At 37.8% G+C, this 13,969-nt stretch overlaps 1 protein-coding gene and 1 pseudogene across 5 annotated transcripts in view; both read left to right on the top strand.

Annotated features, from left to right (window-relative positions):
- The window catches only part of GAS2 (growth arrest specific 2), a 141,106-nt gene that overhangs the window by 59,669 nt on the left and 67,468 nt on the right, over positions 1-13,969 (top strand). For all 5 annotated transcript variants that reach the window (XM_069564979.1, XM_069564978.1, XM_069564980.1 and 2 more), the window contains exon 6: positions 10,551-10,692. In XM_069564979.1, coding sequence (XP_069421080.1) covers positions 10,551-10,692 — 142 coding nt within the window. The remainder of the gene's footprint in view (positions 1-10,550; positions 10,693-13,969) is intronic.
- Positions 7,832-9,139, top strand: LOC138427227 (protein lifeguard 4 pseudogene; annotated as a pseudogene).

The raw sequence follows: 13,969 nt of genomic DNA, 5'->3' as shown, positions 1-13,969 counted from the left end.
AGACTGGTTCCAAATTGGGAAAGGAGTATAGTGTCATATACATCAAGGCTGTATATTGTCACCCTGCTTATTTAACTTATATGCAGAATAAATAATGCAAAATGCCAGACTGGATGAAGCACAAGCTGGAATCAAGATTGCCAGGAGAAATAACAGTAACCTCAGATATGCAGGTGACACCACCCTATGGCAGAAAATGAAGACAAACTAAAGAGCCTCTTAATGAAAGTGAAAAGCTGGCTTAAAATTCAACATTCAGAAAACTAAGATCATGGCATCCCGTCCCATCACTCCATGGTAAATAGATGGTGAAACAATGGAAGCAGTGACAGATTTTATTTTGCAGGGCAGGGGAAGGGGCTCAAAAATCACTGCAGATGGTAACAGTAGCCATGAAATTAAAAGATGCTTGCTCCTTGGAAAAAGATCTATGACCAACCTAGACAGTATATTAAGAAGCAGAGACATTACTTTGCCGACAAACGTCTGTCTATTCAAAGGTATGGTTTTTCCAGTAGTCATGTATGGATGAGTTGGACTATAAAGAAAGCTGAGGACCGAAGAATTGATGCTTTTGAACTGTGGTATTGGAGAAGACTCTTAAGAGTCCTTTGGACTGCAAGGCGATCAAACCAGTCCATCCTAAAGGAAATCAGTCCTGAATATTCACTTGAAGGACTGATGCTGAAGCTGAAACTCCAATACTTCGGCCACCTGATGCAACGAACTGACTCCTTGGAAAAGACCCTGATGCTGGGAAAGATTGAAGGCAGGAGGATAAGGGGATGACAGACGATGAGATGGTTGGATGGCATCACTTGCCTTGATGGACATGAGTTTGAACAAGGTCCAGTAGTTGGTGATGGATAGGGAAGCCTGATGTGCTGCAGTTTATGGGGCTGCAAAGAGTTGGACATGACTGAGCGACTGAACTGATAGAGGTAAAAAGAAGGAGGACCACTTTCTACAGAATTAGCTGGAGTTTTCATTTTCCTGCTGTTTAATGTACATCATTTACTTATTTTCTGGATTCATTTTTTGAATTTATGCTATTAACTGAATACTCTGTTAGGTATCCTGCTGAACTAAAAATTTTTAGTATGATCGAGTCACCCAAGGAAAAGTTTGCCACCCAATGACAAAATCCTGTTAGAAATCACTTTTCCTCCAGCTCTGAGTCTGGCGTGAAAAATCCCTTGCCATAGTATTTAAAACAACATCTTGGTTAAGGAAGGGGAAGCATAATGGCCTGGTCAATTTGAAGGTGTTTTGTGTTTTTCCTCAAATATTTTAAAATTGAGATTTTGGGTTGCTCCATTTATTTTTTAAAGCCATGTTATTGGTATATGATTATCATACAAAAAGCTGTACATATTTAAAGTAAACAACCTGATGAGTTTGGTTATAAGTATGCATCTACAAAACTATCATCACAATCTATGTCATAAATGTAGTATCACCTCCAAAAGTTTCCTCTGCCTTTATTATTATTATTTTCATTATCATTATTCTTGACAAGAATGGGTGGCTACATTTCTAACCACACTTATGACCATGTGTACTAGTAAAAGCAGAGATTATTTGCATTATAAAAATTTTACTAATTTCACAAAGCAGTGATTGAAGGATTAAGACAACACATTACAGTGTTCGATTAGTAAATTTTGTTTTTTATCTTCCTTACCTACCTGAGTGCTATGAAATATTGTACACTTACCATGAAAAAGAGAAAATAGGCTGAGAGATTATTCAGGTTGTTATTTTGTATGCAGCATAAAGTTAAACAGCTGAATACCCAAATGGATAGAATGAACATTTAAGTATAAATGTCTGTGTAAGTTTCTCTTTGGACACATTTGAAGATTTTATTAAAATTTTAGGGGAAGTTCAATTGTACTTTAAAAACAGTCACCCAGTACACCCAAACAACATTACCTTAGTCCTGTGTTGAAGCATAATAGTTGAAGGCAAAAAAAAAAAAAAAGGGAAATTCATCATTCTCACCTTATTTTACACCAAAATTTCTGTTTTGATATAGTAAACCTTTATCTAGATTATTGTATGGGTGCTTCCTTCCCCTTTTACTTTTCCATGATGTTGAATTAGGACAGCATTATTGAATTAAGACAGCAGTAACCAAGACTAGAAGTGATGTTTGGAGAGCTCTCAAGAATCACAACATTAATTTGTACACACAACAGATGCAGTTTGACCATGACAAAATCCCAACACAACGTTGTGAATTTTGTGTTTTTCTGCTGATAGATAATGCTTTTTTATATTTGATCCTAAATATTTATTTCTCAAGATTACATAAATGTCATTTTAAAAACATCAACATCACTTCAGAAATGATTAACTAGAAGTTTCTAATTCTCTGCCATATTCCTTGCCTGGGTTCCTCTGTGAAACTCTCTTGAGAGCTGTGGACTTCTCTGAGTTCTGAAATGGGAGAATGAGACCACTTATTTTTGCTCTCATGGGTAAAACTTCCCTTTATTTTCAACTACAAAGAGGTATCATCACTGTGAAATCCCTCCATTAATATTTCAGAAATCATGTCAGTTTCTGTATGTAAAATATGCATGTTTGCCTTCTGCAAAATAAAACACTCAGCAAAAACAGGTCACTAAAACCTCAAAAATCTATTTAATGAGAGTGTTTTGATATTCATTATTTTTAAAAAGTTACTGTGAATTCAGCCTTTTTTTAAGACTGAAAAATTAAGATTAGCTTTATGATAAAAGTAAAGAACTTTTGTTAATTTTGTTTGGGGCTATGATGAATAGTCAACATCAGAGGGAAGCTTTTTATTTTTATTTTTATTTTTGAGTGCTTCATTTTGAACAAAATTTATGACCGTTCAAAAGAAATATACTTTGTGAATATTTCCTCCTATTTTAACTCGTGACATAATGAAATGTTACTTAAAAGAAAATATTCTTACACCAGGCTTATTAGTTAACTCATCCTATTTAAAGAACTTGACTCTTACTGCTAAGAATAAAATTTGTTTTCATTTGAGTGAAACTTCCATCCAGACTTTAAAGCAGAATAAAAATGGGGCAAAAACTATCTTGCAAGAATCTTTAAGTGATCTGTTATATGCCTTAAGAAATGGGAATGTCTAAACTTTATCCCTCCAGGTCTAATCGGAGAAGGAAATGGCAACCCACTCTAGTATTCCTGCCTGGAGAATCCTGTGGACAGAGGAGCCTAGTGGGCTGCTGTCCATGGGGTCGCATGGAATTGGACATGACTGAAGTGACTTAGCATGCATGCATGTGTTGGAGAAGGAAATGGCAACCCACTCCAGTGTTCTTGCCTGCAGAATCCCAGGGACGGGGGAGCCTGATGGACTGCTGTCAATGGGGTCGCACAGAGTCGGACACAACTGAGGTGACTTAGCAGCAGCAGCCAGGTCTAATAAAATAGACCCCAGATGTCTTGTCTTTGAAAATTATCATCTAGTAAATAGTTCGAGTAAATTTTCTAGTTCAGGGCTTAGTTTGGGGGCTCAATTATTTCATCTAGACCAATCTCAAAAGTTGTAGCCTATGTCAGAAAAATGTAAAGTCTATTTCTAATATCTCATCATAAAGTTATTAACCATAAGACCCTTTCCCTAGCACTTTTTGAATGAGACCAAAAATGATAATATGACACTGCCCTTTCAGTATTCTCCCTACTTTCGTATCACTGGGGTATACAGATACAAAGATTTGGTTTTAGCAGATCCAACCTTCTTGCTGTCTTTTGTTGACCCTTATTCAGTTTGAAAGCAACAGTTGCTCCTTCCCCTACAAAGTTTTGAAATCTTGTTGTTGGGCGAGAATAGACAACAGTGAAAGTGAAGGTGGAAGACACTCAGTCGTGTCTGACTCTTTGCAACCCCAAGGACTACACAGTCCATGGAATTCTCCAGGCCAGAATACTGGAGTGGGTAACCTTTCCCTTCTTCATGGGAGCTTCCTAAATCAGGGATCGAACCCAGGTCTCCCTCATTGCAGGCAGACTCTTTACCAGCTGAGCCACAAGGGAAACCCTAGACAACAGTAGTCGACCCTTATTCAGTTTGAAAGCAACAGTTGCTCCTTCTCCTACAAAGCTTTGAGATCTTGTAGTTGAATGAGAATAGACAACAGTATACATTTTTGAAAACCGTTTAGACAAAATCAAAATGTAGCATGGGATAGGGTTAATCATGGAAACCAGAATGAAGCAGCTTTTTGGAGAGCCAAAAAAAGACCTTTTAGTGACTAAGTTGGCTTCAGGTGCAGGGCCCCAACCCAAGGGGAATTTCATGATTTACAGCCTGTTGACATCTCCAGACAGACAGGAAGCCAATGAGCCGTACTTAAGTGTGTATTTCAGGATTGGCTGACTGTACCTTATGCAGCTTGAAGTATTCAAAAGCCAGTATAAGCAGAGATTTGGGGCTTAGTGTTGATTTTCTGTGTTCAGTGGCATAGCTAATTTTCAGCATTCCCAGATAAAGAAAAATCTCCAGGGCACCGTTTTCCATGTGTGGTGTTGTTTTCTACTTCATTCAAATTTTGTTTTGTTTCAGACGTGGAGTGGAACCTGTTGGTACTTTAATAACATTTTTCATATTATTTCATTTGATTAAAATATTAACAGGAAAAAAAATTGTTCAACCCAACCAACCTGTTTCTAAAAGGTGGCATGAATCCACCAACAATTACAAATGAAATCATATTTTCCAATTGACCTAATTTATATTTTCCAATATGATGTTTTCACTTCTGATTGACTTTTAATTGGCTGTGAATTCTAGTGTGTTAAATTCCATCGCTGCCCAGTTTGTTATTCTCTTAAGAACATTAAATATAACAAAATGTTATACCTTGTTGGAACTAAAAATTTAAAAAAGTCTAGAGGGATTAAAAAGGATTGCCTGTTGAAGTTCATCCAGTGAGTTAGTAGCAAAAATTAATTTATAACTTTTGCTATGCTTCAGCACTGAGATATTGCTGCTATCCCACAATTCTGAGAAAATTAATTTAAAGGAAGCCTATGTGAGTTTTTGAACTGTGGTGTTGGAGAAGACTCTTGAGAGTCCCTTGGACTGCAAGGAGATCCAACCAGTTCATCCAAAAGGAAGTCAGTCCTGGGTGTTCATTGGAAGGACTGGTGTTGAGGCTGAAACTTCAGTACTTTGGCCACCTGATTCTAAGAGCTGACTCATTTGAAAAGACCCTGATCCTGGGAAAGGTTGAGGGCAGGAGGAGAAGGGGATGACAGAGGATGAAATGATTGGATGGCATCACCAACTCAATGGACATGGGTTTGGGTGGACTCTGGGAGTTGGTGATGGACAGGGATGCCTGGCATGCTGCAGTCCATGGGGTCACAAAGAGTCAGACACAACTGAGCGACTGAACTGATGTGAGGTTTTGGTAAAGGATACAGACAATAGTAACCTAACGATATTGTAAACTTAAAAAATATTCACAACCTAAAAGCTGAGAATTACGTTTTATGTTGTGGGAATTTTAGGATTTCATAGCTGGGAGACAACATCTCAAGTGACTCTGAGAGAACTGCTCCAAGGAGGAATGGGGAGGAGCCAGGTTATATAGAAATTTTACCCCAAAGGGCAAGTAGTCTGAACATCGTGGGCTTACCGGTGGCCCATGGTAAAGATCCAGTCTGCCCATGCAGGAGATGTAGGAGACCTGGGTTCAATCCCTGGTTCAGGAGGAGGGCATGGCAACCTACTCCAGGATTCTTGTCTTGAGAATCCCATGGAGAGAGGAGTCTGACGAGTTACTGCCCATAGAGTCGCAAAGAATCTGACATGACTGAAGCGACTTAGCACACACACACAGTCTGAACATCAAACGATTATTTTTAATTAAAGGAAGCCAGATATCTCAGGTTAAGGAATTTAGTGTTTTCCTTTTTTATGGGAAGATGCAAAAGTCTGGGCTCACTGAAATCATTGCTTTCACATGCATCTCAGCTATCTGGGCCAATATTCTGTTTTTCACATCCTGAGCTTCCTTGGGGTTGCAGTCTAATGGCTGTTGGCACACAGGTAATCCTTTCCTTCCTGAGTGCCCTTAGGCCTCAGGAGCTCATATTAAAGGACTGGAATTGCTGATGATTGTGACATCCATGTTTACTGATACAGCAGGAGTATCCCATTTCTCATAATAAATAAAACTACATCTTAATTATGAGACTGTTTCATTATATCATTGGATGGAATAATATATTTTTAAAAAATTAAAACTTCAGCAAAAGGACCTCAATGTTGCAGTTTCCTGGTTGTGCAAGCTTTGATACATCAGTTATCAATAGCCATTTCAGAGGTGGTGCCCTGTGTCAGACACTGTACTGGGTGTGTAATGGATACTGTTTTTATTCTTTCTAACTGTATTGAAACACAGGAATTAGAATTTTCACTGTTTAGTGAAATAAAACTGAGACTCAGAAATGACATATATCAAGATGCCCCAATGGTACAGGTACATGGAAGATGTTCAGTTTACAGTTATTCTTTTCACTTTCCTCTTCCTCCCTCCTTCCCGCCTCCCCCTCCTCCCCCTCTTCTGCTACATCAGACCACCGCTAGGACAGGTCACTTTCATCTCTGTTTTCCTGATAGAAAACAGACTCTCTGAGGTTAGGTGATTTGCTAAATTTAAAGAATAGGTTAATGGCACAGTTAGCTCAAGTCTGCCTCAGGGAAGAATGATACCCGGATCTCCAAGTGAATATTGTTGGTACTTGTCAACAGTATGAGACACTGGGTTGAGTAAAGTGTAATTAGTGAGCTCTAGAAAGATAAAAATGTATTTTAGTTTTGAATAAGGTTTAAAGTCTTAAGGAAGAACACTTTTTAGGGGTAAGGCACCTATTTACATTTAATGTTGGTATGTTTTATTAAAGTGATACACATTTAAAGATCCAAAACAATGAACTCTGCTTCATTTCTGGAACCTGAACACATTGTAGGAGAATCCACAGTTTGTTTCCCATTCAAACAGTAGCTATTAAGTATCTATTGTGAGCCAGGATTTGCACTACCTGCCGAGGCGGCTGTGGATCAGACAGTGGTCTCTAGTGTTACAGAATCTGCAGTCGACTGCGTGTTTCTACAAACGTCCTATTGACTGGCTAATCTGTTTAAAAGCTTTGAAATGTGATAGTGCCTAAAGTCTATTCGCTAATGATTTATGTAACTAAAAATTACTCTGTTCACTAGAAGCAGTTATCAAAACAGCAATTATTATTTGAGTTGTGCCAGTTTAAACTGTTTTGTACCAAATTCTGGTATGTTTTCCAGCTCTCAAAGAGCACTTGACATGTGTGTAACGTCAGCTAAATGAACAAACCATTAGAACAGGAAACTGATAATCTAAACTTTTACGTTTAACAATGTTTTTTTAATATACTATTCAGTCACTCTAAGGTACTGGACATTTATTGCCAGCATATTTATTCTCTCTATATAGATTATTTACTTTGTAGACAATCCATAGCTTATTTTTTTTAAATTGCCAAGTGACTTTTTCCTCTTCTTTTTAATATGTGATCACCTGATTAAAATATCTAAGAAAACCTGAAGCCAAAAAACCTGTATTGTGTCTTTGTCCTTTTCCTAGCTAGTTCTGTATTTTCTCTGGGTCTGTTTTATTTATTCTATAAAACTGAAAGGATATAACTACGTGAACTCAAAGATCCTCTTGAATTATCTTTGGTCTCCTCCATCTAGGCATTATAATATACAATTGATATGCATTGAGGAAATCAAATCAATTTCACATTTACTCTAAGGAAAATATGATTAGGAGAGGGATGAATGCTATTAACAACTATATCTCTGTCTTTAAACTGCTGTGACATTTATAATTTACAGCATATAATTTTACCATTTTGTCATTTTAAATTATTTTTTTCCTCTGTATTCATTTTCTTTCTAACACTATAAATGCTTTCATTATGTTGTTCCTAAGAGAATAATTGATAATGCTGTATAACCCATTCTACATTATTCTGAGTCCATAAAGGTATACAATTAACAGTGAATTTCTTCTCTATAAATTCATTTAAGAAGTTTTATTTGGAAAGTTTGCTGTTTTCAACTTAACTCTGACTTTATTTCCATCTTTAAAAAATTTATATTCAAAATAGGAGTTCAGTTACAGCACTAATATCATTAAAGCTAGTAAATCTGAAATTGGAAGACAAAATTTACATGGTAATTCATGTTATTGACTCATCAATGTACTACATGGAGTCTTTTAATTTATTTTTGTATGTTCTTATGAGTCTGTTCCTGTATATTTTCATATATAACTGTAACTAACTTAACTACAATGACATCTGCATTTTTTTAAATACCAAATGGACCTTTGTACATAAAAGTCTGGCCTTAATTTTGGTGTTTTCTCTTGGATCTTTTGGTCTGATTTTAGACATGACTTTAAACAGACATAAGCATCCCCTTAACCCATACCTGCTTTTTGTACTTATACTGTTGGAAGCGCTGACTGTGGCCTTCGTTGTTACTTTCTGTGATGTATATATTGTCCTGCAAGATTTTATACTGACCCATGCAGTATTTCCTGATTCAACTGTGTATACTCTGCAATCTAAGAGAGATTGCGGCAAATTTGGAGCAGGCCTATTTTCTGGTTTGTGGATTTTGTTCTTGTCAGGAATCTTGAAGATGTTTTGTTATGGTGAAACTGTGCAGCTGGTCGTGGCTTCTGGGTATGTGTGCTTAGTGCTCAGTTGTGTCCAAATCTTTGCAACCCCGGGGACTGGAGCCCACCAGGCTCCTCTCTCTATGGGATTTTCCAGGCAAGAATCCTGGAGTGGTTTGCCATTTCCTTCTCCAGGGGACCTTCCTAACCCAGGGATTGAAGCCCATGTCTCCTGCATCTCCTGCACTGGCAGGCAGGTTCTTTATCATTGTGCCACCTGGGAAGCCCCTTGGCTGCTGTAGGAGCCCTTCTTTTCTGCAGATTCATCATCTATGACACATACTCACTGATGTATAGGCTGTCACCTGAGGAATATGTATTAGCTGCTATCAGCCTCTACTTGGATATCTTCAACCTCTTTTACACCTTTGCAAATTTTGCAAGCAATTAATAGAAAGTGATTGAAAGCGCTATATAGAAACGGATTCATTAAGTACTAAATTTGAGATATAACTATTAAATACTTTTAAGATTTTACTTATATGCTATATACTATATTATAAAGTATAAACCTCCTTTTACTATTAACAGATTTTAACCTCATTTAGAAAAGAAAAAGTATGGTAGATAAATTCCAGAGAATTATTTAGTGTTGCAAAAAATTATGTTAAAATGTTAATGATATTTCATTATAAAATGATGTATTGAGAACTAAAAATCTGCTCAACAGATATTTTGACTTAAAATTTAACATTTTTGGTTTTCTAGAGTATAGGTTTCCTCTAAAAATTATAGCAGTATGCCAGTGACTAATGAAACTTTGGCAAATTCTTGACTGCAGTAGTTTCCTAGGGTGCCTTAACAAAGTACCACAGATTGTGTGGTTTAAATAGAAATTTCTTTTCTTACAGTTCTGAGGTCAAGGTGTCAGCAGGGTTGGTTTCTTCTGAGGTGTCCCTTTTGGCTGGTAGATGGTCATGTCTCTGTATCTTCACATGGACATCTCTCTGTATTTGTCTGTGTCCAAATTTCCTTTCTTATAAAGATACCAGACATATTGGAATAGGCCCCACCCTAATGACTTCATTTTATGTTAATTACCTCCTTGTAAAGATTCTATTTGCAAATACAGTCACATTCTGGGGTACTAGAAGTTAGGACTTTATACTGGGCTTAATGTTTGTGTCTCCTCAGATAGTTTGTTGAAACCTAATGCCTGCTATGATGATATGGGGAGGCAGGGCTTTGGGGATGAGGACGGAGTTCTCATGAATGGAATTAGTGCTCTTATAAAAGAGACCCCACAGAGACCCCTTACCCTTTCTGCCACACGAGGTGACAGTGAAAAGACACAGTCTATGAACCAGGAGGGCTTCCAAGATGGTGCAGTGGTAAAGAATCTGCCTGGCAGAGCAGGAACTGCAAAAGATATGGGTTCGAGCCCTGGGTTGGGAAGATCCCCTAGAGGAGGAAATGGCTACCCACTCCAGTATTCCTGCCTGGACAATCCCATGGACAGAGGAGCCAGGCAGGCTACAGTCCATGGGGTCACAAAAGAGACACAACTAAGCACATATACCTGTAAACATGTAAACATGTGTGTGTGCGTATATGTATGTATATTTATGTATGTGCATGTATGTGTGTGTGTGTATATATATATATATATATATATATATATATATACACAAATTTTCTTCCTGCTTAAAAGGGTGACAATTTAAGTACCTATCAGAATGCCAGAAAAAAATTAACGTTATTTTGAAAAGTCAGCAGTTTGGTCTTGTGGTGTTCCTAATTGAATGTAATGTATGTCAAGTGTATCATCATTATAAATTATGCATGTTTACTTGTCTGGTGTCTTTTAAAAAGGTATGGTGTGGAGCCTCCTGGTTTGATAAAATTGGAAAAAGAGATAGAACAAGAAGAAACACTCTCCGCCCCTTCTCCTTCACCTTCTCCTTCTTCAAAGTCTTCTGGAAAAAAGAGTACAGGAAACTTATTGGATGATGCAGTAAGTAATATCCATCAGGTTTCTTACCAGTACTTGCTCCTTTTTGAACTTCAAAACTCATTCTATTCAGTCTCCTCTCTGTCTCACCTCTGCCTATTCCAATGTTACTGCAATTTCTTTTAGAGTCCTATGAGAAAGTTTATAGTCCTGCAATTGATTTCAAGATTCAAAACTGAGCCGCTTATCTTATTTAAAGTACAGCATCACTTAATTCTGCTGAGTAGTACCTTAAATTTTAGGATAATGAGTCCAGCTCCTGAAAATTGTCTTTGGAAACACTTAAGCATTGATACTATTCCTTCCTGCTCCCTTCTTCATTGATAAGAAGTCTGAAGGCATGGGATCTTAAGGACTGTTAAAGAAAGAAAGGCAAAATGCAATGGAGAAGACAACTGTCCTTTACTGACTCTGCACCAGGGTGGGAGGTGGGCTGCCATTATTCTTCAAGTGATCTTGTTAGGCAAGTCTCTTATTGAGAAACCTGAGACTTGAAGTTGAATTACCTGCTGAGAGGAAGAGAGACGCTTAGATTGCAACCCAATTTTGTCTAACTCTCTGAGGTCACCCTCCCTCTACTTAACAGAGTCCTTGAGTCACCGTCTTTGGCAGATTAGGAAATATTTTCATTACCTCCTCATACAGAAAACAGATTCTGGGTGTAACAGTAAACAGGATGAAGTAAAATTCCCTGGCTACTTCTGTTGTCTCTTAAGTCCTTGGTCATTAGTGGTGTGTCTGATTACATGTATGCATTTACTTCTCAGGGCATATGTTTTGAGTGTAAATGTCAAAACTGCCTCTGGGTTTTATGAAAAATGGAAACCTTTACTCTGAGGGAGAGGGTGGGATGATTTGGGAGAATGGCATTGAAACATGTATACTATCATGTAAGAAATGAAGCACCAGTCTGTTAGATACAGGATACAGGATACTTGGGGCTGGTGCATGGGGATGATCCAGAGTGATGATATGGGGTGGGAGGTGGGAGGGTGATTCAGGATTGGGAGCATGTATACACCCGTGGTGGATTCATGTCAATGTATGGCAAAACCAATACAGTATTGTAAAGTAAAATAAAGTTAAAAAAAAAAACAACTTCATATTACCTTAAAAAAATAAAAGTGAAAAAAAAAGAAAAATGAAAACCTTGGGGATGTTAGACTGAAGTATGTCTCACATACACAGATTAGATCCCTTGGTACAATATGTACAATACGTCTCACATACACGGGGAGAGTTCTTAGAAGCTAGCACCAACCATAATGCCCGTTATGAGGAATAGGCAGAACTGAAAAGGACAGCTAGCTCTTAGCTGAGAGTTTCTTTCCCTTGGGCCTGAACTGCAAAGATCTGGGGAAATGACTGATTGGTGCTGTTGGATATAGAAAGATTTCTCCCACCTTTTATTCTCTTTCATGTGACACTATAATCTACATTGCAGATTTAGATGAACAGAAATATAGCAATTTATCTGACAGATTGAGAATTTCCATTTCTGCTAAGGACAGCACATTATACACTTAGCCCATCAAGCTATCTTATCTGATATCAGTTTAATTTAGTTTTCCTATGTTCAGTCCACTCAGAAATGAAAGGATAGGCAGGGCATTTCAATATAATGCACCTAAAAGGCTGTTAAAATCACAGGAATGTTTCTAAAGATCAGTCATATGCCTTGCATCCTACTATTTCATTTTTATTTTGTAAGGTAGTTGAGTAACTTTGTATTAATAGTATGTAATGGCACATTATATATTGATAAGAACACCTTTTCTTTTTTCTCAATTATACTTTTTTGATTAGACTTCATTTAGAGTAAGATCTTCCTTTTAGTCTTTCTCTTATAAAAGTGTTTTTCTGGGGCTACTCTGTTTGATCTTTGTCCTTTTCCTCTAAGCTGTTACCTTCATTCACTGTCTTTAATGCATTATAGTCAGTGGTCTGGCCAGCATCACCCTTAACCTCCTTATGAATGAATTAGTGAACAAATGAATATTTTAGTCCTCAAATTATGAGACCATTTTCCGGTGTGTCTGACACTGTTGACCACTCTGTTCTCGTAATTCTCCACAAGCATTATTGCTACCAGAAAGCTCAACCTAAAGGGAATTCAGAATTGATTAAAGTCTTATAGGAGCTCTATAATGTCCAGGGTAAAGCCCAAACTCATGTACGTGTCACACAAGGCCTCCATGTTGTGGTCCATTTTGTCTTTCCCAGCCTTTTTCACACTCTGGGTTCATTCTTACATAGTAATGTATCTATTGTAAACCTGTCCTCTAAGCCCAAATGCCCAAGGATTATTTTACACCCTGTGCTTTTCCTCATTTGCTTTCCTCACCCTGCTCGTTTTTGGTTTCTACTTTTAGACACCTTTTCATCTTCTAAAATTCAGGTTATGCGGTCTTCTGTAGAGTTTTCTTGGCATCTCTCATTCCCGGTAAAACTGACAAATGTGTCCTTGGTTCCTCAAGTGTTTTTATACATTTAGTGAAGTGTTTATCACGTTGGGCATAAATACCTATTCTTCTCTAGGTACTGTCTTTGTTCTCAAAGACGAGGACCATATTTTATTCAGCTTTATCTAGTGCCATGCTAATTGGATACATTGTTAATGTGAGTAATCAAAGCTTGAAAAAGACTCTCCCTTTTTCTGTTTATCTGGAATGGCCGTGTGCTCTGGAGAAAATGTGCATTTCTCAGCTCTGCTGTAACTTAGCAGAAGGAGAGGAGATGTTGCCCCTTGGGCTGTTTACCTGAGCCTGGGCAAAGTAGCTAGAATGGTTCCTTTTCTTCACCAGCTTGTGTCCTGTGTGGCCACCCCTCATCCTTGAGAAGGGGAGAAGGACAGGGGAAGAAGGTGGGGAAACAACTATGGAAAGGATTTTGGAACAGTTTTACCAATAATCCAGTTCAGAGCAGGTACGTGAGTTAGGGACTGTCTTCAAAATGGCAAGACTCACTCTGTGGTTGCTCTCGCTATGCCAAGTTCTGTTCTCGCAGCTGGAAACGAGGAAGAGGCTTTCGAGAAGCTTTAAACTCCCTTTAAAGTTTTTCAGGGTTTGGGAACATAACCATCTGTATAGTTAGGGGGTTTTCATCGCATGTAGGAAATGTGCTAAATGGATTCTTATGTATTGTTGTCAGCTAGAATGCTGTGTGTGCAGTCTTCAAAGAATCTTTAATCAAACACTCACACCACCAGATGGCCCATGGCATGAATAATTCCATGAATAGGTTAGTTTAAGAAATACAGCTTACTATAGTCCCTACCTAG

The sequence above is a fragment of the Ovis canadensis genome, chromosome 21 (assembly GCF_042477335.2).
Source record: "Ovis canadensis isolate MfBH-ARS-UI-01 breed Bighorn chromosome 21, ARS-UI_OviCan_v2, whole genome shotgun sequence".
NCBI classification, from domain to species: domain Eukaryota; kingdom Metazoa; phylum Chordata; class Mammalia; order Artiodactyla; family Bovidae; genus Ovis; species Ovis canadensis.
This window is presented reverse-complemented; position numbering and strand designations above follow the sequence as displayed.